The 23,003-nt window shown below is 39.4% G+C and overlaps 1 protein-coding gene across 1 annotated transcript in view; it reads right to left on the reverse strand.

The window, feature by feature from the left end:
• Positions 1-497: 497 nt before the first annotated feature.
• CALCRL (calcitonin receptor like receptor) overlaps positions 498-23,003 on the reverse strand; it is a 51,348-nt gene continuing 28,842 nt past the window's right edge. The window contains exons 7-12 of the mRNA XM_083350533.1: positions 21,666-21,819; positions 14,447-14,507; positions 14,264-14,330; positions 6,682-6,900; positions 5,896-5,937; positions 498-3,314 (exon numbers count right to left, since the gene is read on the reverse strand). Of these exons, the coding sequence (XP_083206659.1) occupies positions 3,093-3,314; positions 5,896-5,937; positions 6,682-6,900; positions 14,264-14,330; positions 14,447-14,507; positions 21,666-21,819 (765 nt within the window). The 3' untranslated portion in view covers positions 498-3,092. The remainder of the gene's footprint in view (positions 3,315-5,895; positions 5,938-6,681; positions 6,901-14,263; positions 14,331-14,446; positions 14,508-21,665; positions 21,820-23,003) is intronic.

Genomic DNA, 23,003 nt, shown 5'->3' on the forward strand with positions numbered 1-23,003 from the left:
CTGCCTATACGCAATGAAAAAGTAAAATATAATAATTTACCAATTGTCACCTAAATTTGCCCATAGGATTATTGATAATAAAGTCATCAATTTTTTCAGTATCAGTTTTAGAACATGCCCCAATAGCCTGAATCACACATAAAGGTTAAACAAGAAATGCTTAATGGCTAGATTGACAAATGAAGCTAACTTGAAATGAAATACGCTACATTATAGCCTCAGTTGGATGTGAACCAGATAAAGCAGTTAGTTCTTAAGGCATCTCAAATATTAATGAAATAGCTGCTGACTGGTTGCAAAATGATAATTAGTGTGTAACTCCGAGAAAAGTGCAAATCCACATGCTACTTGGAGAGAGAGAGATTCTGCTGCTGAATTTGACATTTTGTTCACTAGTTTCAGGCATCAGAGGAACTTCAGCTGGAGCACGCATGATCAACAACAGCAACTTGACAATTCTTGTGCTTTCAAATGAAATTACAGTCAAAATATTTTTATGAGTTTTGAAAGGTTTATTTCAACTAACGTCATGTGCTCTTGCATCTTTATTTTGCTATTCAGTATACAAGATTTATCTTCCTTTTTTAAAAAAATAATGTTTCACAAAGGCACAGCATAAAGTTCTTACCAAACATCCTTGAAAGACATTTATCTTGTTACTCTTTTGAACGGTTCTGAATTGATTAAAATACAGTAACAATGGTTTTATCCATTTGGTAAACCACTTCTGAATGTAGGCAAAGGCAAACGAATAAAATCCAGTTCTCTCAGGCAACACAAGAGTTAAACCAGTTCTTCTATCCAAACCAGAAGAGGCTTCGCTTCAGAAGGCTACAACTACAATTTTGCAGACAACTAAGATGGCCTCAGTGGGTTAGGACGCTGAGCTTGTCGATCAGAAGGTCGGCAGTTTGGCGGGTCGAATCCCGAGTGCCGCGTAACAGAGTGAGCACCTGTTACTCGTCCCAGCTTCTGCCAACCTAGCAGTTCGAAAGCACATAAAAATGCAAGTAGAAAAATAGGGACCACTACGGTGGGAAGGTAACAGCGTTCCGTGCGCCTTTGGCGTCTAGTCATGCCGGCCACATGACCACGGAGACATCCTCGGACAAGCGCTGGCTCTTCGGCTTTGAAACGGAGATGAACACCGGCCCCTAGAGTCGGAAACGACTAGCACGCATGTGCGGGGGAACCTTTACCTTCCTTGACTTCCATGTGGCTTCCATGTTTTCAGGCAAGAGTGGAGGACATTTTGCTAATGCAAAGTGCTAGCTGTAGCCTCTTAAGGATTTTATACAAGCTCCAATAGGATGGCGTCATTGGCCGTTTCATCCGTTTTCTACAAATTATACAAAGTGAGGCAAGCACACACATATACAAAAATCAAAGGACTCGCACTGGAAATCTGCCAGCACAACATCAATTTCTGCTAATTTCACTTTTTCAGCATGTCCTGAACTGGTTCTGGAAAGTTCCCCAACCATCCAGAGTAGATTTGGAGGTTGTGTGAAGGGCTGTAAAAGGGCAAATAATTTGCCCTTCTTTCCCTTTCCTCCAGTCATCAACGGAAGAAAAGAACTGCTCTTTTCTCATTAACTCTTTTTTTAAAAAAAGTCAAGGTCTAAACAACCCTACTAGTGCTTGGCTAACATCTGTATAATTGAAGCCAAAAGTTTACCTGGCTTAGGTGTCCGAATTGGGGTGCCCAGCATGATTAACATTTGGTCTTTGCTCGCCCCAGTAGGAACAACTCATTTCTAGTTAGGATGTTGAGCGAGAATGTCTCTGTATCTGTGAAGGTTATAGAGGGATAAGATCAACGTTGCCTATAAGCAGGGCTTTTTTTTCCCTCATAGAATGCTCAGAACGGAGTTCCGGCACCTTTTTTGGATGGAACCTTGTAGGGTAGGCAAGGCGGGTTGTATGACGTGTGAGTTCCGGCACCTTTTTCTTTTACAAAAAAAGCACTGCCTATAAGTGTTCCACATTCTGGCTGTGGGATCATGGAGCCCTGTGGGTATGCTACATCTGTTACTAGACCCCATCTTCTAATAGTGATTTCTCCTATCCAAGGTTCCCATTCAGGAAAAACAAATAAATTAGGGTATGAGCTTCATCATTCCTCTCTGCTCCCTAACAGGCTCAGTTATTGCACTGCCTTCTGTTGTTCTTATCAAAGTATCTGCCCAATCAGAGAAGTCTATTTGCAAATTGCCATTCTTTTTTTTTTAAAAAAAATTGGCACCTAATTTCTTTACTGAATACAAATCAACCATAAACACTGCCCCATAACACCTTCAAAACATGTCCTGCAATATATATACACACAAATATTTTTATATATGCATATGCATATATATATATGCATATATATATATATATGCATATATATATATATATATATATATATATAAATATATAATAAATGTTGGCCCTCATATTTCTAGCAAATTTGAGTCCACTTTATTTAGAATATTGCAGATTGGTTTGTATCCATCTTTGTCAGATACAGATGTTGCACAGTCAATCCGAAAAACGCTTTGCATTTAGTGATTTTTTTTCAAGATTTAGACTGTGTTGGTTGGTTGCGCTTAAGACAACAGAATATGATAAATACCGTATATACAAGTTTTGAAGCAACAAAAGGACGACCCATTCATGATACAAACTGCTGAAAAAATACAGAACTTTCTTTGATTCCCTTCATACAAAATAAATTGCCCAATTTGTCTACACAGTAGACAATTTGAAGAGGCAAAGTTTATCTATCTCCAGATATATTCATATGCCGAAAACATATATACAAGTACAGATCTAACTAGGGCATGATTGATCCCATTACATTCTCAACCAGCATCTTTCTGAATGTTTTAAATCCAGAGGTTGAAGCTTAACATTCCCATGGTTGGGTGTCACCAGCTCCTGTATACAAGCATTCACATGCGAAGATATGCTAATGCATGTGGACACAATACACAAATTGAACTCATTGCATTTTTCAAGAACAACTATTTTTCCCCAAAAGTCACTGCTGCTCAGGGAGTCATCTATTTGAAATAATATTATTGGTGAGAACTGACAATCTTCTGTAATCACCCATACAGCTTTTCAGGTTTAAAAGCAACATCTCCCATCTCGCTAAAGCTTTTGCCATTTAAATGTTCACTGGTGCAGTCATGGTTAAAGCTGAAGCTCTGGCCATCAGTGAAGGAGGAAGAAACTGTATAAGCTGACCGGAGACCATCGGAGTGGGCAAAACTATGCTCAAACTGGATCCTGTATTGATTCCAGTGCCTCCGTAGGACAGACTGGACCTGTTTTAGAAAAAAAAAGGAAAAAAAAATAACTGATAGAAATTAAAGGGGGAACTATTGGTGCTTCCTTTCTTCCTCTTCTGCTCTGGATCAACAACTGCATATTGCTGATCAAGACTCAAGTCTATTGAGCTTTTCCCCCTTTCCAGTGAGATAGAAAGAACACAGAACTGAGCAACATGAGCAACCAAGGTATATAAAGGGGAGCTTTTGCCCAGGTTCGCCTGGTGCGCCAGTTGCGACCCTACCTGGACCGAGATGCCCTACGCACAGTCACTCATGCGCTCGTGACCTCCCGTTTAGACTACTGCAATGCTCTCTACATGGGGCTGCCCTTGAGGACCATTCGGAGACTACAACTGGTGCAGAATGCGGCCGCGCGAGTTGTGATGGGGGTCTCCCGATACTCCCATGTAACACCTCTACTCTGTGAGCTGCATTGGCTTCCGGTTGCTCTCCGGGTGAGATTCAAAGTGCTGGTGATGGCCTATAAAGCCCTAAATGGCATGGGTCCGGGATATTTGAGGGAACACCTGCTGCCAGCATCAAGTTGCCTTCGTCCAGTGCGCTCGCAGAGGGAGGGTCTTCTCAGGGTGCCGCCGGTAAAAGATTGCTGGCGGATAACACCCAGGGAGAGGGCCTTTTCTGTGGGTGCACCTGCCCTCTGGAACCAGCTGCCCGTGGAGCTCAGGACTGCCCCTGACCTGCGTTCATTCCGCCGGGACCTGAAGACTTGGCTCTTTGAGCTCTCTGACCCAGGCTGAGAATTTTAACTGGGGTTTTATTTTCAGGGATAATTTAATCTTTTAATTCTCTTTTAACTTTTTATTTTATATTGATGTGATTTTAAAATGCCCTGTAAACCGCCCTGAGTCCTTCGGGAAAGGGCGGTATATAAATCTAATAAAATCTAAATCTAAAATCTAAAGGAAAGAAGAGATAAGCCAAGGTATAAGGAGAAAAACATATACAATAACCTTGCATTTCTAGAGGGCTCATTCGGTCAACTGAGTAATTTAATGCTATACAAATTGTGGACTAAGTTGTCTTTAATAGCATTAATAACTTATTAAATACTGATTGATATTTCTATTTCTACTTTCCATTTCCACAGCACCAAGAACTGAAGTCTGTAAGGTGGATTACTCTCCTTGAGAACTTCATGGCACCAAGTGTACCCCAAATACCATTAACTGAATTTCAGTTCATCCCAGCTCTTTCTGTAGTAACCCGAAGAGCCTTTGATTTAGGTGTTTACAGACACAGAAATGTGCATGCAATGACTGTCGTTTCAAATCAAAGGAAAATGCTACAAAATATTTTCCAAAATAGTAGCTGTATGAACCTGTTACAAGAACAGCAAAGAATCTTCGGGCAGCACAAAAAGATTAACACATGTATTATGGGAGAAGCTTTTTGATCAAATATAACTGTTATAATTAGCCTTGGAATTTTTGGCCTGCAAGGAAGAATCTCTGAATGAAAGAATGTTTGGGAATTCACGTATATCTCTCTCTCTGAGTAACCGTAAGGATGGAGAGATTACATATGTACATAATAATTTTTCTGTAACCCTACTGATCAATTTTACATGCTCAGCAGCATGTGAGACAGTGTAATTTTTGTTGGCTTAATCCTGCAGGATTTTTCAGTTGACAAACCTGATTTATATTTCCAACAAGATGGTGGAAAAACTGTTTCCTGAGTCGAGTTCACCTTGGTTAAAAATATGTTGGATAATACAAATGAAGCCACATAAGGTCTCAATTTGTTTACCCATTTCTTTGGGAGGATGTTCTGTTTTGCAATAGTTTCCGTTCATACAATGTGGTAAGCCACCTGTGCAGCAGGAAGTTTGATTTACTAGAGGCCTTGATGAAATGTGAATGGAATTCATCACCTCTAAGAACAGTTGTTAGCTGAAGAGAGAAACTGCAGATCTGCTTTGTTGAAGGTTAGGAGATGTTGAAGGGAATCTTGTGGCTAAAAATTATCAGCTTCTGATCAGTGTTTCCCATTCATGATAATTATTTTGGGGAACAACAATTCTCTGTTATGAATCATAAAGATTTATATTTTGAACACTAGTAAACATGTTGTAAGGGTTACATTTGCAGTCAAATATAACTGCAAAATCAGCCATGTGTAGGTTCCATGGATAATTCTGGCTTAAATTTATTTATTTGTTTTGTTTGTACTTGCAAGAAATTTATTTATTATATTTGGTGCTTATATTTTAGAAAGTCATTTCCCCTTTCAGTACAGATAATAAATTATTCCAATGTGACTTATTGAAAGGTATAGTGCATTCTCTTTGAATATTTTGTAAGTGAAAATGACCAAAGCAGCAGTTGGGGGGGGGGGAAGATGGTTAATAGATAATGGAAGACAATCTTCTTAAAATTACATGAAGGATGCAGGGTAATTTAACCCTGATCTAGAACCATCCCAAAAGCTTTTTCTTTACCACTACAGCTCTAGTTAGATTTAGAACATCTAGCAGAGTTAGGTTTCAAACCAGCAATCCAACTCATTCCTAAAAAGGATATACATATATATATATATAAATGAATTACTGTACCTCTCCATTAAAAAAACAGAAAATTGTTGCCACCAGCAAACCCTGCAGAATAAAACAAGAAATTATTACTTGCCTTACATATGTTTGTATTTGATGAATGACATTATAACCCAAACAAGATGTTCCCTCTGAAGTCATTCCATGGCTATGCTTTTAGCAGACTCTAACTCATGCCATTCCAAAGGAACCCTAATTCTCAAAAATACTTTGGAGAAAGAGTGACAGGCAGCTGGAAGTTAAGTCATAAAAATCATTTGATTCAATCTTCACTAATCCATCCTAGTTAGACCAACTTAAATAGGACTGAAACAAGGTGATTCTAAAATATCTTCTGATACCTTCCATGCACCAACTCTCTGTTGACTGCGGCTTTGAGGTCATTTGCTCCAATCTGAAAACTGTTTTTCTCTTTCTAATTATGATTTCACTTGACTTTACATTGGACCTTGTGTGGCTATTCCGTAGCCAAAAGCTATTGGCTAAGAAAACAGATCTCAGAAGGAGGTCTGCCAAAGCAGTAACTATAAAGTTTGGAAGGAACTCATTCTTGTGCATGATTGTCAAAGTGCTGTGCACTGGAAATTGCTGGCTACAAAAAACAATTTTACTCCCTTTCCTATCTTTAGAAAAACCGATCCTGAAGGCAGAAATCGTGAAGGACTTGTTCCCCTCCTCTCAATTCTTGCATTGTCATTCAGTTCTTAACAGGAGAAATCTGAGCAAAATACTGTACTAATAGTATATTCCAAGCACTACAATTTCCCAACACTTCTGAACCCTTGATACCTGATAGTGGATCAGAATGTGTGTCACATAGCTGAAAATCTCTATGGCGACACGACCTTCTGGCTGCCATGGGACCAGCACAAATTCAATGCCGAGTAGAGGCACCAGTATGAGGGTGGCTCTGACTGCCTTCATGTAGAGATTGGACTCTGCCTGATGGGTGACTTTTAACTTTGTGATTAGAACACGGACAATGTTCAACAGGAAAAAGAGATTCACCTGCAAGGGAACGAAGAGCATTCTGTGAATGTTTATGATTTTTCTTTTACAGATCTTGTGTTGCACATCCAAAGTGAAACCCCAAAAGTATTTGAGTTGTGATGGGGAGAGAGTGGTTGAAATGACAGGAATAGGACACCCAAATTCATTGTGAAACCACCACCCCCAAAAGAAAAAAAAAGAATGCAAGTGTTTAAAAAAGCTTGTTACAATATATTTGGCATTAACCATACTGTATGCTTTAAATACCCTTTTATTGAAGAAGAGGATAAATGGCTGTTTGCATTGTTTTATTATGTTTTTGCAAGATAACAATAATCTGTAAGTAATGAAAATTCAGCAAAGAGCTCTGGGACATCTCTGGATAGACCAGAGCCATTCTGTGAAAAACCAAAATCAAGCAAGGAGAGGGAAAATGAAAAGCTCACAATCTTTCTGATAATATTGCCAGGCTACTTTATTAGATTATTCTTATCACAATTAATGAAATTTTACATGGCTTCTCATGAAAGAATATTACTCTGAAGTAGGACATAACAAATTAAAAGTTATCCACATCACACATAGAATAATTGCACTGCAGATCTTCACCCTTCAATATTTTAATTATTCCCAGAGGTCTTGACCCCTCTTTAGTCCTGATAAGACAACTTTCCCTCTCCCAGGAAACAGGCAATAGAGCATAGGCTGGCCTTCTATGGACTTTCCCCACTGTTTTTAATATCCCGAGGCTACGATCAAGCCGAGCAAGTGGTTGCCAACAGAATAAGAGACATGGAGTTCCAGCTAGAACTTAACAGGATATCTATCCACAGCAGAAATCGGATTAAATGGGGTGTGTGGGAATCAGCAAGATATCTGAAAATCCTTACTCTTCCCTAAGAATAGAATACTATTTTTAGAGGCAATCTTAATATCTTCCCCTTAGCATTCCTGCAGGGCAGGTATGATAAAACCCCAATAGCCGAGCGAATGTGTACATAGGGAAGTTGAAGGTATCTCACAGGTCCGACTGAGCTGCAAGTTCTTCTTCAGGGACATCAGATCAACATAGATTCTCCCTCGATCAGAGAGATTTCTAGGGAGATCTGATCATTTCTACGTGAACCATCTCCTTCAGGATTCAAATCCAGACATCACTTGTGACATAGCAAAATTTTGTGCTGCTGCAATGATAATAAGGGAAAACACCTAAAGAACTACAGACCCTTCCTTACTCATATTATTACTTTGCTTAGTGACTTCCCAATAATTTTCAGAGAATGTATTTATTTTAATGTTTAATTTTTGTGCTGGTCTGTGACCATAATTAAGATTGATTCTGATTCAATATTTTCAAGCAAACTGGTCAAATATTTTGGAACTGTTTTGGATCTTTTCATATATTGTGCCAATTCCTCTATTTTTCCTGTCACTCCTGTTTTTAAATTATGCATTAAATTGATGTTAGCAATTGTCCTGATTATTTAAAGCACAGGGACTAGTATTATGTAAATGTATCAAACTTGACATTTGAACTTTTTTGCTTTTGTTATTATGTTGCTAGAGTTATTCTTTTTTTTGTATTTAAAAAAGAAAATCAGAGGAAAATACACACACACACACACACACAATCCTCAAGTTACAACAGCTCTGGAAAAAGTGGAGCATCCGTATCGTAACATGATCAAAATTCGGACACTTAGCAACTGGTTCAGATTTATGACAGTTGCAAATGCCCAGTGTCATGTGATCCTCTTTTGAGATCTTGACAGGCAGAGTCAATGGGGAAGCCAGATTCATTTAATAACTATGTTCCTTACTTAACAATTGCAGTGATTCACTTAACAACTGTGGCAAGAAAGGTTGTAAAATGAGGCAAAATTCACTTGACAAATGTCTCACTTAGGAACAGAAATTCTGGGCTCAATTGTGATCGTAAGTCAAGGACTACCTGATATATATATATCATTTTGACAGGGACTGGATGTATATGTCATCCCTAAGAAAATAAAGTTTGGTCATCAGAAATTTATACAAGGGCAGCTACTGAGCACAAGTGATGATGGCTAGTTCTTCAGCTCCTTTTGGTCCTACATCGAATGAATCATCTACACAGTATAAGTTTCATCTTCTATATAAATGATGTAAGCAGGGCATTTTTTCCTCATAGAATGCTCAGAATGGCCTTCCGACAACTTTTTTTTGCAAAAAAAAAAAAAAAAACACAAACTTTTGCACAAGCTGTGCTGCTATTGGCTTAAGCCTATTGCAGGCTTTGCTCTTTTATGACTCATGGACTTCAACTCCCAGAATTCCTGAGTCAGCTATGTTATTGGCTTTTGGAAAACAATAGGAATTGCTGCTGAGCTTGCCAAAAGACCCGGCAGGCAAATGTTGCACAGGCAAGTTGCAGCGAAGGCAGAAATTTTGCACTCCTCCCTGCTCCCCAACTACACCATCTCAACTAGGTAAGTAAGATATTACTTGCAAATAGGATATCCAAGTATGACTCAAGGAAATTTTCCCTGCATGGAGGGAGTAGTGGTTTCACTTTTACTTTTCAAATTGCTGTAGGGAAGAAATGATGATTAGAAAAAGGCAGGAAGTTATTTTTATTAGGAAGAATTCATTTAACTCATGCTAGATCTTTGGGAGCTTAGTACCACCAGCACAGAACATTTGCTTTTCTGAAACTTCATTCAAATTCAATTCCTGATAGGGGCATTTGAAAAAAAAGTTATTTATTAAATTTATATGCTGACTATCTCACCAGGATGACTCTGAAGTCAAGGAGAGGGCTTGCAACTTCTGTTTGTAGTTGTCCACGTTTCTGTGCACTGAGATAATTGGCCATTGTACAAATACAGAGCCTATCATGCTTTTATATTTATATGGAACAGATACATTACCTGAAATTTTTGGAATGCGTAAAAAATTTGAAACAGCCCAGAAACTCATTTCCCATTGTTTGTGTATATAGAAAGTAAACCCTGAAATAGATTTGGAAAGAGCAAGGACTTTGATTAAATGGAACTGTTGCTAAGCATAGAACTGTTGAGTTAATTTGCAGCTGTTTCTTCTCTCCAAGAATTGTCAGATTTAAGTTTGGATCTACAGGACCGCAACATCGACTTGTATAAGGCAAATAACAAAATAAAAATACTGGTACAAGTTTTTGAAGAAAGAAGACAGAACTTTGGGCCCTATTATAAATGTGCTGTTGCTGCTGTAAGTGAACTTCACTTTCGTGGAGTTTTACTTCACAAAAGAGATTCAAGAAAGGATCCTCCCATTGACCCAAGTATATTTTATACAAAATTGAAAGAGTCAGTTGAAAAAAGATTACTTGATAGCAAAGACGATGAGTTGGCATATTCGTCTCGTGTACTTGATCAAAAACATTGGCCTGAAGATGTTAATACTCAACTGACATTTGGAGAAGTGGAAATTAGAAACTTATCAATCAGACTGCAACTAAATGAAAGAGAAATGATTCGTGGATTCCGTGAATACATTCTCGAAAAGACATATCCAGAAAAACTGTTGCACTTGATACCAACTCTGAATACCATTCCTATTTCTTCAGGTGAATGTGAACGTGGGTTTTCACAGATGAATCTAATTGGCACCTCAACAAGAGCTTCGTTAAAGACTAAGACAATTTCAGCACTTTTGTTCATCAAACTTGTCAGACCACCTCTGAGACTTTTCGATCCTTCAAATTACGTTGATCTGTGGTTACTCAGAGGACGACATTCCACCATAGATACTAAGAGCAAGGAAAGGAGTCAAGAAGATTTGCCAGACGAGAATTGGACAAAAGTTTGGAATTTTCTATGAACATTTGCCTTAAATACAATAAATTAAATATATGTTAAGAATTGAATATATAATTGTTTAATTAAATAAATAAATATATAAATAAAATTATATAAATAAAAGATTAACAAGATGAGAGTTCCGGCACCTTTTTTTTTTTTTTTTAGAAAAAAAGCCCTGGATATAAGGATCTATTTTTGAGAAGCATGCTCTTTCTTGACATTTTATAACTAGAATTCCCCGCTGTCCACTCCAAATATGGAATAGCCCTAAGAGACACGAATTTCGTTAGAATTTGAACCTTTTGACTCACTGCTGTAGCATGAAGCTATTTTAAGAACAGTCTCCAGGAAAACAGAATAAGAAGCATATACCTCCCAAAGAAAAGCAATTCCAATTCTCAAAATTGGGCTGAAGGAGGGTCCTACTGTGTAATGATACCTGATTATTCTTGTCTCTCAGGACACAATAGGACAATAGAATTGTCTCTTAGGAGACAGACCATTCTGGGGTTTGCATGATAAGCTTAATCTCACTTGTGAACATGACTGCGCACATAGTCCTGGCTTCTCTCCTCTTCAGCCTCCACACATTCAATGGAGGAGGGCAGCAGTGTCGACATTTAATGTGACTACAGTTTTCTGCGCAAGAATAAAATAAGGAGGCTGGTTCTTTCCGATAACTAATTTCATCAAGCCAATGCAAATACAGTCACCTCCCACTTTCAGATTCAGTGGAGGCTGAATAGAAGCTGGGGTAGGATTAAGTGAATGGTCCTGGTCTCTTTTTGAGTTTTGCATTTTCTGCTGATTTGAGCTCTCTCCTGGAGCCAGGAGGTAGACTTATCAAAAAACCACCACAACAACAGCCAATGACCTCATATGTGATCCTCATTCGTTTCTCTGAGTATCGGTCACACCAAACAGTGACCAATCATTAATCATTCAAACTCCAATTCTTCTGATATTTGCCAGGTTCGCTACCAATCATCAGCTGAGAGGTAGATGATTGTAATCCAATGCTTTCTTTGGAAATGAAGTTGTCTGTCAGGAAAAAAAAACTGGGATTGTAGAAAGTGTTCTGGGGAGGAAATGGCAAGGTACAAGTTGGCTAATTTGGTTCCTGATGAATGAGGACTTCGTGACTAGTCATTAGTGGAATAGGTGCCTCTCTCCTAAGCTAGCCATTTCATAAGAATCCTCATTACATTAAAATCCCGACGATGCAAGCAAAATAGAAACACTGGTCTACTAGTATAACCTTTTACATCGATTCTTAGCCTGCAATCCTGGAATGAATTCCATTAAATATAATGGATTTTACAGTGCAAGTGTTACCACTCATTTGAAAGTAGATCTGTTAATGCTTGATGTCCTTTAATCATGTTCATTGCCCTTTTCCATACCTTTTCCAATACTGTAATATAACTGTTCAGTGGGTGACCAGAATCAGAGGGAATCTTCAAGAACACAGCTGTATCAATTTATATATGCAGTTTACCGCTACTCATTTATGATAATTTCTTGGATGCTTTTATACCACAGGAAGCCAAAATGATATCCCATATTCAGTATTAAAACCAGTCATTGTGCAACAAGTGGCTTTAGTTTCAGCCTCTTTCCTAATGAACCCAAGCAACAGCTGAGGCCAGGATCTGATTAGGAAAGTGCTTCTTTCCCAAACATGTGAAGGGTAGAAGTCTCAAAAGGCACTTGGATGACTGTCCTGACTTCAGGAAAACTTTTTTTTTCAGAACACAAGCAGTTGCTAGACTCCAAGGGTGAGAACGCCTTGTTCAAGCTTATGAGAAAATCGTTGATGGGACTTTGGCACACTTCTTGTGAATGCCACTCCTCAACAAGTTCCAGCTAAGACCTTTGCTGTTGTATCGGTAGTGTCTGGTGTGTGAGCCAAGATCATTTTTCCCTACTTCTCCAAAGTTTTCTTTTTCATCTGAGATCTCTTTTTTTATAACATTTCATTTTCTATGGCTTTGGCAGGTGTTTAGAAGGTCATGGTGTCACAATGGCTTAAGGATGGGGCTGCTGCCCCAACTGTTTTCCACTACAGTGTTCTCTCTCATTCTGCAGCTCCCCCCAAACTGTCATTGCTTCCTGCTTCCTCACAAAGCAGATCCCTCAGGGTCCCCTTGCTGGGGATGGAAACTGAAAAAAGTGGAAAGCTGGGGGGGTGGGGGAGGGGCTGCAGAGTGCTGGAGAGATACTTTTACAATGGAAGCTGTAAGGCAGGGGTGTCAAACTGCCGGCCCACCGGCCAGCTTCATCATGAGCCTTGGTGGAGCAGTGGGCTAATGCCTCCTTAAGTAACACCAGCTGCCTGCAATTAGTGCAGGTTCGCATCCCACCAGGCTCAAGGTTGACTCAGCCTTCCATCCTTCCGAGGTAGGTAAAATGAGGACCCAGATTGTTGGGGGCAATTAAGCTGACTTTGTAATAATGCCGCTTGGGGTGTGTGTGAAAGCCCTAATAAGCAGGCATATACATAGAATGAAGGCTCTTGTAAGCCGCCCTGAGTCTTCGGAGAAGGGCGGGATATAAATGGAATTAAAATAAAATAAATAAATAAAAATACCGAAGCCGTGCCCACCTCATTGCCGGCAATGCAAAAATAATCGTGATACGTTCACGAGACATGGCGAGTTTGACCTCCGTGTTGTAAGGCATGTACAGTGGGGAAAATAATGGGCCATTGTAAAAACAAGAACTTTACCTCCCCAACTCCCATCACTTTGCTTTCGCAAGCAAGGCTGGAGGGGAAAAAACCAAACCCTAAACATCTGTTGAGCGTGAATATAAATAGTAACCATAGAACTCTTAAGCATCATAGTGCTGCTATTGCATAACCCAGGGGTAGGCAACCTCGGCTCTTTTTTATGACTCATGGACTTCAACTCCCAGAATTCCTGAGTCAGCTACTCAGGAATTCTGGGAGTTGAAGTCCATGAGTCATAAAAGAGCCGAGGTTGCCTACCCCTGGCATAACCCAATCAGCCTGCCAGGAGGCGAAGGAACCTTGAGGGACCAGCTCTGCTCAGCAGGTACAGTTATCAGGCCTGCTAGAGTACCTTATCCCGCTCCATGCTAACATCACTCTGTCCCAGGGGCCCAATAACACAGATACACAACTCTTTGGATTCCAGCCAATGAAACAGACCGTCACAAGCACTGACATCAAACACTGACGCATGCAACTTCACAAGAAGTTGTGACCATGTTTGATGGACTTGTTGCTAAGGGGAATAGGACAAGAGAATCCTGCTGATGACGTTTGGTAATAAAACATTCAGAAACTATGTTAAAACAACCTTGGAGAACAAACCCCCAGCAAAATCTAAAACCCGAGCTACAAGTATTTTCTATTATTTCAACTTGTTGTTTAGTTTACTTCCATTTAAATAAAAGATTAGCAGTCCTTACAGATTGAGGAAAACATAAAACCAAGGAAGTTCTTAAAAAGAAAGAAAGAAAGAAAGAAAGAAAGAAAGAAAGAAAGAAAGAAAGAAAGAAAGAAAGAAAGAAAGATTGTCTTTAAAAGTTCATACCAAAAGAGCAACGCAAATAGGGCCATGGACGATGTACAGCAGATGAGTCTCTGAACTGATCCAGCAGCTACGGAATATTAAAAAAAAAAAGTTAAAGAAGAATAATAATTCTGCCCTCTTTCTCGTAAGAGACTTTTTTCTTTTAAAAAAAAAATGAAAACTCAAAGGCAGGAGATGACTTACTTGTCATCGAAATATATGCTTCTGGCTACAGCATGTATGCAGGAAGGTATCAACGGGAAGCCTGTGAACAACAAATGATAGGTTTATTACTGAGACATCTCAGACTTGGGAGTGCAGAAGCAAGAGGTGGTGTGGCCTTTGGCCAGGATTCTCACAAGAACCACTAGGAAATATTACTCTTCCCTCCCAGCAGATGGAAGACCAGGCACTTAGAGAGAGGGCCTTCAACTGACTGGCAGCAGATGGCAACATGATGGAAGGGAAGACTCGCCAGATCCAATGGAAGGAAGGGCCTTTTCAATGCCTCATCTATCTCCCTCAATCTCCCATTGCCTAGGGCCCCAATTTCCCTTCCCTTATGGCAGAGTTCCCCAACCTTTCTGGCTTTGTGGACTGGTGGGGGTGGGGAGAGGGAATAGTACTGTATGCATGGCAAGCAAATGGAGCATAAGCACGCATGCTCTCCCGCTGCTTGCGCAAGTGTGCATGCACACGGGTTCACCTACTACTTCCACAGCACGGTTCTGAACGGCTCAAGGCCCAGTAATGGGCCACAGCCCAGGGTTTGGGGACCCCTGCCTTATGGGACTAATTGCTTTTGACTAAAAACTCATGTAAAAATATAATAAAATCAATGTATAATCTACTGTTGCTTCCATATTCACTCAACTACCCTTTTCAAATATATTAACCATTACGAATCTTCAGAACAATAACTCTGACAAGGCTGGCTTTGCTTCAGCCATCTCATCATGCAGCTTCCTTCATTCTGGATACCTAGCTATTGGCATACTCATAGAGAGCAACAGCCAGTGTGACCCAATTTGAGCAACAACTAAAGGAACAGTTTTCAGCAGGAAAATTTTTAAAAAAGCACATAGGTTTTCACACTTAATATATCAAAAACAAACCAAGAGAAAAAAGTAGGTGGTGAGGGAGGTTCTGTTAATCTTTAAGGACAGCAAGGTCCTCTGGATGACATTAGCATATTGTTGTTGTGTCCCGTCCCATTTCCCCCCCCCAACTGTTCCCTTCCTCCCAGTCCCAAGGATCACAGCACAGCACCATAATCACATAATGTACATTGTATTCATTCTGAGATTCAGATGCAAACTTTTGTGGGATGGTGTACACTTTGGAAGCAGAAGATCTCAAGTTCATATCTGAGTTGAAAAGGTTCAGAGATTGGGAAAAATTCCAACCAACACTCATACATGGATGCAGATTTTTACATTCCTACCTCATTGGTACTATACAAGCATTAGAGCCAGTCCAAAGGTAGATGAAATTAATCAGCAAGGGGGCAAAGATGAAAACTGCCATTCTTGGAAATGCTTCCTTTGACCTACATTGTCAGCTATGTTACAAAAACAGGGCCATTACTGTGAGATTAGTGCCCATTTCAACAGATACTGAAAATGGTCTAGAAAAAGAACCATCTAACAAGGTAGGCTGCAGTTTATCAAATCATATGTTACAATAAATCTGTTAATTTTTAAGGGGTTATTTAATCATCTTCTGGCTACTCTATGGTTACAATAGAAATGAAGTAAAGATAAGACTACTTGTCTACATTTTCAAAATAAGATCAATTAGTATATAATTTGACCATGGAGCATTCAGAAACATATTGCCTTAATCATACTTTCCCATTTAATGCAAGGCCATCCAGAAGGCTGAAAACTGATTATATACATATACATACATACATACATGCATGCATGCATACATACATATATGTGTGTGTGTGTATATATTTAATAATTTTAACTTTTGTATTTGTCTTTTACGTATTGCCCTGTTAACCGCCCTGAGTCTCTTGAGAGAAGGGCGGTATATAAATTATATATATATATATATATATATATATATATATATATATATATATATATATATATATATATATATATATATATATATATATATATATATATATATATATATATATATATATATCTTTATTTATTCCATCAATTTATAATAGCTGTCCATCTCTGTGAGTCTGGGTGTTGGACAATAATAGAAGTAAAACAAATACATATGCAAAAATTAAAATACACCGCAGTCAGGAAAGCCAATAATCATCCACATAGCCAGGAGACAGGTCCCTTCACACACTTAGGATCACAGGTCTGAGGAGAGAGCCAGGCTTTTAGCGTCTTATGAAAGGCCAGCAAGATTGGGGCCAACCTAATCTCCAGGGAAAGAACGTGCCAAAAGATGGGTGCAATGACTGCTAACACTCATCTTCTGAATCCTGTGAGCCTGCATTTCTCAGCCTTAGCAGGACCCATGTCATGCCATCCTGCTGTACAGATGGGACACGTACAAACAACTGGAAAAGATGGTCTTTTAAGTAACCTGGCCCCAAGCTTTAAAGATAAGAACACTCAGCAGCACACACTGGCAACCAACGCAGCTCACAAAGTAAAGGTGTTGCATGCATCAAATAATCTGTGCCATTAACTGCATTATGCATCAAGTGAAACTTCTGAATGTTCTTCAAGGGCAGCCCCATGTAAGAGCTCATTGCAGTAGTCCTAATGGGAAGCCATGAGGGCATGACTAACGCGTGAGTAGGCCTACTCTTCAAGCAGGAACCGTGAGTTCAGGATCTCCAGATTATATACTCCATCCAGAACCAAATGTGAAAGATTCCAAGCACCAGGACAACTGAACACCCAAAACTTCTCAGTCGTGCTTGAGTTGAGCCAAAGCCTATTCCACCCCATCCAGGCCTCCACAGCCTCTGGGCACTGGAACAGGATGTCCATGACATCATTCAAAAAGTCTTGGGAGAGCTATAAAGCTGAGTATCATCAGCACACTGATGATATAACCCCAAACCTTTGCATGAACTCACTGAGAGTTTAACATATAGATGTTAAACAGGAAGAGAAAACTGAGCTCTGCAATACCCCACATTATAGAGGGTGTGGGCTAGATCTCCTCCCCCCCCCCGGCACGGCAACAACTATTGGAACCAGCTCCAGAGGAAGAAGATGTTGCACACTACAAAACCACCTTAGCACCTCCCTCAGATCTAAATCCCAACTGAAAGAGGTCCAGATAATCCCATTTTTTTCCTAGAGTCCTCTGAAGCTGCATTATGATTGTTTTCTCTAGAATCTTCTCTAAATAGGAAAGATTGGACAACGGATGGAAATTATGTAGTTGGGTCAGGTGATGGCCACTTGAGGAGGCAGTCACCATGACCTTTTTAAAAGCTGGTGGGACTAACCCTTCCCCTCAAGGAGGAATTGACCACCGCCCAAACCCCTATCACGACCTCTCCCCCAGGGGTCTTACCCAACTGTATCATGGGTACGCAAAGATCTAACACAATATCATCTTTTTTGCTATTGTCCAGGCATGGTTATTCAGAGCTTTTCATATATGGCCAGTTTTTATTTTTATTTTTATAAAAATACAATTTAATATCACATTAGCATTGTAAACATTTGACTTTGTTCCATGTCCCTGACTAGAAATCATTTGCTTAGAAAGGGCCTTTGTCAAGAAAGCTAAAAAGATATTTTTGTTTAGGAAATGAAAGGCTGTTGTTTGTTAAGGTTCCCATGATCCTGCAACTAATTCTAACATTTAACAAACCTCAATTGACTAAAGAAGCTTGTTTTAGTTACTTTGCCATTAAGATGTAATTTTAGCCAGATGTTAAAGCCCATCACTCCTTTAATCCATTCATAAGCACATGAACTCTCCAAGTTTTCAGAGGGAGGCCAATAAATTCATGCAGTCAGACAAACTTTTTAAGTGCTTTGTTGGAACCTGGCCCATGAAAGTTGACAACAAACATCTTTCCCCTTACCCTTTTCAGCCCAGCTTCATCAGAAGAGAAAGCAAGAAAGCACTAGTGGCTGGAGACCAGGTTTTGCTACTCAACTATTGTGGTAAGGGAACTTTGAGTATTACATCAATAAGACATCTCAACTCTTGATGCAATACGGGCAGTAGAGAAATTCCCATAGACATTAGACATGTATACATACTTCAGGTTGGATGTGTGTCAGTTTACTCTGACTCATGTCAGTAGAAATTACAGTCAAGCTGATTCAAAACCATTCATACAGCCTGCTCCCCTTAGTCATTTATCATCATTTATACTCATGTTTTAATTATGCATATTTTAACTATGCATATTTAATTATGCTCCCTATCTCTCAAGTTGTCTTTTTGGATGAAAATGTAGGTATGAATCAACTCAGCCCGTAAATATTTAAAATGTCCACAAGAATATTTTGGAGTACAGTTTTAAATTCTGATTTCTGATATTTTCCAACTCAGACTGGCTTCATCAGTCTAATCTCATGATGAGAGTAGATTGCAGGATGTGTATACAGGAGCTTATTAACTGTCAGTTCTTGGCCAACCTTGTGGTACAACAGCATCATGAGACTAAGAGTGCATGGTGGTGAAAACAGCAGGTATGGTTTCTTGGAGGCAACCATCGATGTTCTCAACATGCTGTCAAAGCCTTACTTGAATTAGAGCAGAAGTGCAATGTGTAGAATTCCCCACCCCAATAGCTATTGCAGAATATTCTGGGATATGATGTTTGACAATAAAGGTTTATGATGATGATGATGTCCACACATCTGAAGGATACCCAATTTGGGGGAAAGACTTAATTTTCTAAAGAAATGTCTCTTCTGATGGCTGATCTTACCTATATGTCTTCTATATATATACATTAACGTGGAGTAAAAATAATCAAGAATTTTTAAGAACTGGTTTGGAATGATATAGATCTGCATTTGGATACTTTTACAATACCAGACATAGTAAGTTTAACTTATTTATATTAATATTCATATTCATGGTTGGTTTGTTTATAATTTACTGCACCCGTTACCACTAATTAATAAAATGACCCATAGGGAATTAGAATCAACCTTGACAATAAATATGCTTTAATATAGAGCAACTTATTTTTATAATACTGGCATTTGATTTAAGCCTTGATTCATCTAATTAAAGTGACATTAAAATGTCTCTGTACATGGGTCTCCATAAATTAAAGCTCTCAGATCCTTATTTAATGATGTTAATAGTTCTTAAAATAAGCATGTGCTATGAAAGAATAAAAATTGATCCCAGAGGCTACATAGCATCCAATACCCTTGATTTAAACAGGCTCAAATCTAAATTACTCATTTTAAAAGAATAAAAGCTTAACAATCACAATAACCCTGCATAGGTAGGCCTGTATTTATTAGCCTACTTTTGTCTGTAACTAAGATGGTTATTAGGAGGCTCCAGTATCAGGAAAAAACCCCAGCGTCTTCTCCAAACCCCAGACGTTCTTTCTAGTCTTTCTCTCCCTGACAGGAGAGGATAGGACTGTGAAATATTGAAGCTTCTCCTGTTCCCTCATGATACCACAAGCGCAGAGATCACCTTTTACATGAACCTAAATAATTCATTTCCTATTATTTGCATATCATTTTGGCTAAACCTAGAAATTATTCCTAAATGCCTGTAATATTGCTAAGCACACTGTGCTTTAGATTGTAAGCCGCCCTGAGTCTTCGGAGAAGGGCGGGATATAAATGGGATTAAAATTAATATATATATATATATATATATATTTGCTGAGGGACGCGGTGGCTCAGTGGGTTAGGACGCTGAGCTTGTCGATCAGAAGGTCGGCAGTTTGGCGGGTCGAATCCTGAGTGCCGCGTAACAGAGTGAGCGCCTGTTACTCGTCCCAGCTTCTGCCCACCTAGCAGTTCGAAAGCACGTAAAAATGCAAGTAGAAAAATAGGGACCACTACGGTGGGAAGGTAACAGCGTTCCGTGCGCCTTTGGCGTCTAGTCATGCCGGCCAGATGACCACGGAGACGTCCTCGGACAAACGCTGGCTCTTCGGCTATGAAACGGAGATGAGCACCGGCCCCTAGAGTCGGAAACGACTAGCACGCATGTGCGAGGGAACCTTTACCTTTACCTATATATATTTGCTGATTAATCCCTATGCCTGCTTTTCTAAAGAAGTGTTTTCTGTTGGAAAGAGGCTTTATGTGACTGTGAGAGAGACGGAGGAGTGAGAGACGGCCTAGGCTAGAATACGTAAGACATTCAAAGCCCAAGATGCCAAACTGAACTTGAAACAGCATCTTTAGTCAGCCAAAGTGATGGACCACAGACGCATTAGCAACAAATAAACAATCGCAAACACAATCGTGGGCTTTGGGGCAGGAGGTGCACTTAGATCACGGCATGATGCAAGACATCCAGGGCCAGAAAGGGTTCCTCCCCTTTGGAATTTAATGAGAGAATAAAACAAATCAACGCCTATTGGCCCATTAAAGGGAAAAAAACCCTTAGGTTTTTCAAGAGATGTGGCTTCTTTTTACTCTGTGAACAAAAGAGGTCAAAGGAACTGCTGGAAAAATAAATGGTGGGCTTATCCCCCACTGGAGGAACTGTAATATTTTTTCCCCAACCATTAATGTTGCCTGTATAAACACTCCTAAGATGGGAAACAATGAATAATTATGCCCCATGCCCTTTCCTAATAGAAAACTCCTTTTTCTAAATCAAAGAAGTCATTTCCTACCCCAACACATTCCCTATTTAGCTAAGATAAGATTTATGAGTCAGTAATATACACTTAAAAGCCATGAGTGATATATTTGGGGAGTGATATCTAATATAAAAGGGACGCGGTGGCTCAGTGGGTTGGGACGCTGAGCCTGTCGATCAGAAGGTCGGCAGTTTGGCGGGTCGAATCCTGAGTGCCGCGTAACAGAGTGAGCGCCTGTTACTCGTCCCAGCTTCTGCCAACCTAGCAGTTCGAAAGCACGTAAAAATGCAAGTAGAAAAATAGGGACCACTCCGGTGGGAAGGTAACAGCGTTCCGTGCGCCTTTGGTGTCTAGTCATGCCGGCCACATGACCACGGAGACGTCCTCGGACAAGCGCTGGCTCTTCGGCTTTGAAACGGAGATGAGCACCGGCCCCTAGAGTCGGAAACGACTAGCACGCATGTGCGGGGGAACCTTTACCTTTTTATCTAATATAAAATGATATTTAGCATCTCTTGGTTGCGTGAATAAAGCAACAGTTTACAAATTGCTGCTGGGTTTCCTTTCAACAATATTAAAATTCCCCTTGAATTAAAACTACACTATGAGTGGGCCCAGAAAGTGATATTAATATACTTATGAAGGGGGAGGGGGAGAAGAAAAATAGCCTACCCCATCCAAGGAGGTAATACCAAAGTAAATGCTGCTTTTCTGCAAATACAGCCACCACAATCAGAGTGTGCAAGTAAATGCCTTCACAGAGCATCCAGAAGTAATTGCAAACCATTAAGTAAAAGTGAATGAATTGGGCCACTTTGCATCCAACCTATGGGAGAAAAGACCAATATAATTATAGATATTCTTCTAACGTGCAAAGGATAAAACCAACTTAATTTGTATTGAACTAGCAACAATGGAAACACAAAGAGAAAACAAAGATAATTCTCTCTGCTTCAAGATGCTATGTTGAAATCATACACCTTCTGGGGAAGAACTTGGAAGATCTTAGAATCTCAAAAAGATCCATTTCTTATCTATCCATAGGAATAAGAATGTGGGCATTAATTTCCAGCATCTTGGAATCAAGATATTTAGAACCTGATTTGCATCAGCAAGTGATAATACCTGGCTGATCCTATCTGGGCTTAAGAGCAGCCAAGATAACAAAACATACTCTGGAAAAAGGCAGTGACTAATCATGGTGTCTTTTGCCAATGTCTCCTGCAAGCTCAGGTCACTAAGAGTCAAGCTTAGTTTGAAGGAGACCAGTTTCTTCATGGCTCTACTGTTTTGTGCCATTTTTATTACTAAACTTTGTTTAGTAATCATTAATCATTAATCTTATCCTTAGGATTATAGGAAACTTCTACCATGAGAGACCACTGGTTTATTTAGCTCAGTATTATATAACTAGGAGAGGCTGAGCAACATTTCTCCACAATTAAGAATTCAATAAAAAGGGGACCCTATGGTTTCTCAGAAGCTTATTTATTTCTTTACTTTTTTTACTTTAAGTCTAAAGAGGTAGGCAATTGCATAAATTGAATCAAAGTATCAATCTCGAACTGTGTTCAAACAGTCTCTTTGATAAAGTAGCTACTCAAAAGTTTTTATAAAAAAAAACCCTCAAAAATTAAGTGTAACAGAACAGTAAAATTCTTCATAATTTTTTTTATTACAAAGGAGTGCATCTGCATAAATAAACTAGTTACAAGTACCTGAAAAGAGTAGATCTGGAATTTGTTAAAAAGCAAGGAGCCACAGCAAATTATTCATTTAGTTTATTGTCTATGTTAAAGTGGATGCTGAAAATAAAATTAGATTGATGCCATCCATAAGAAATGACATCCATGTCTGCAAACAGGTTTACTTAAACCTTATCAGGAACAAAAATAATATATTCTTGAAATGATTTTATACCATGAATCCTGCAGTCCCCAAAACACATAACAGGGTTCCCTAACCCCCGGTCCGTGGACCAGCACTGGGCTGTGGCATGCTAGAAACCGT

This window comes from Vipera ursinii (assembly GCF_947247035.1).
Source record: "Vipera ursinii genome assembly, chromosome: 1".
NCBI lineage: Eukaryota > Metazoa > Chordata > Lepidosauria > Squamata > Viperidae > Vipera > Vipera ursinii.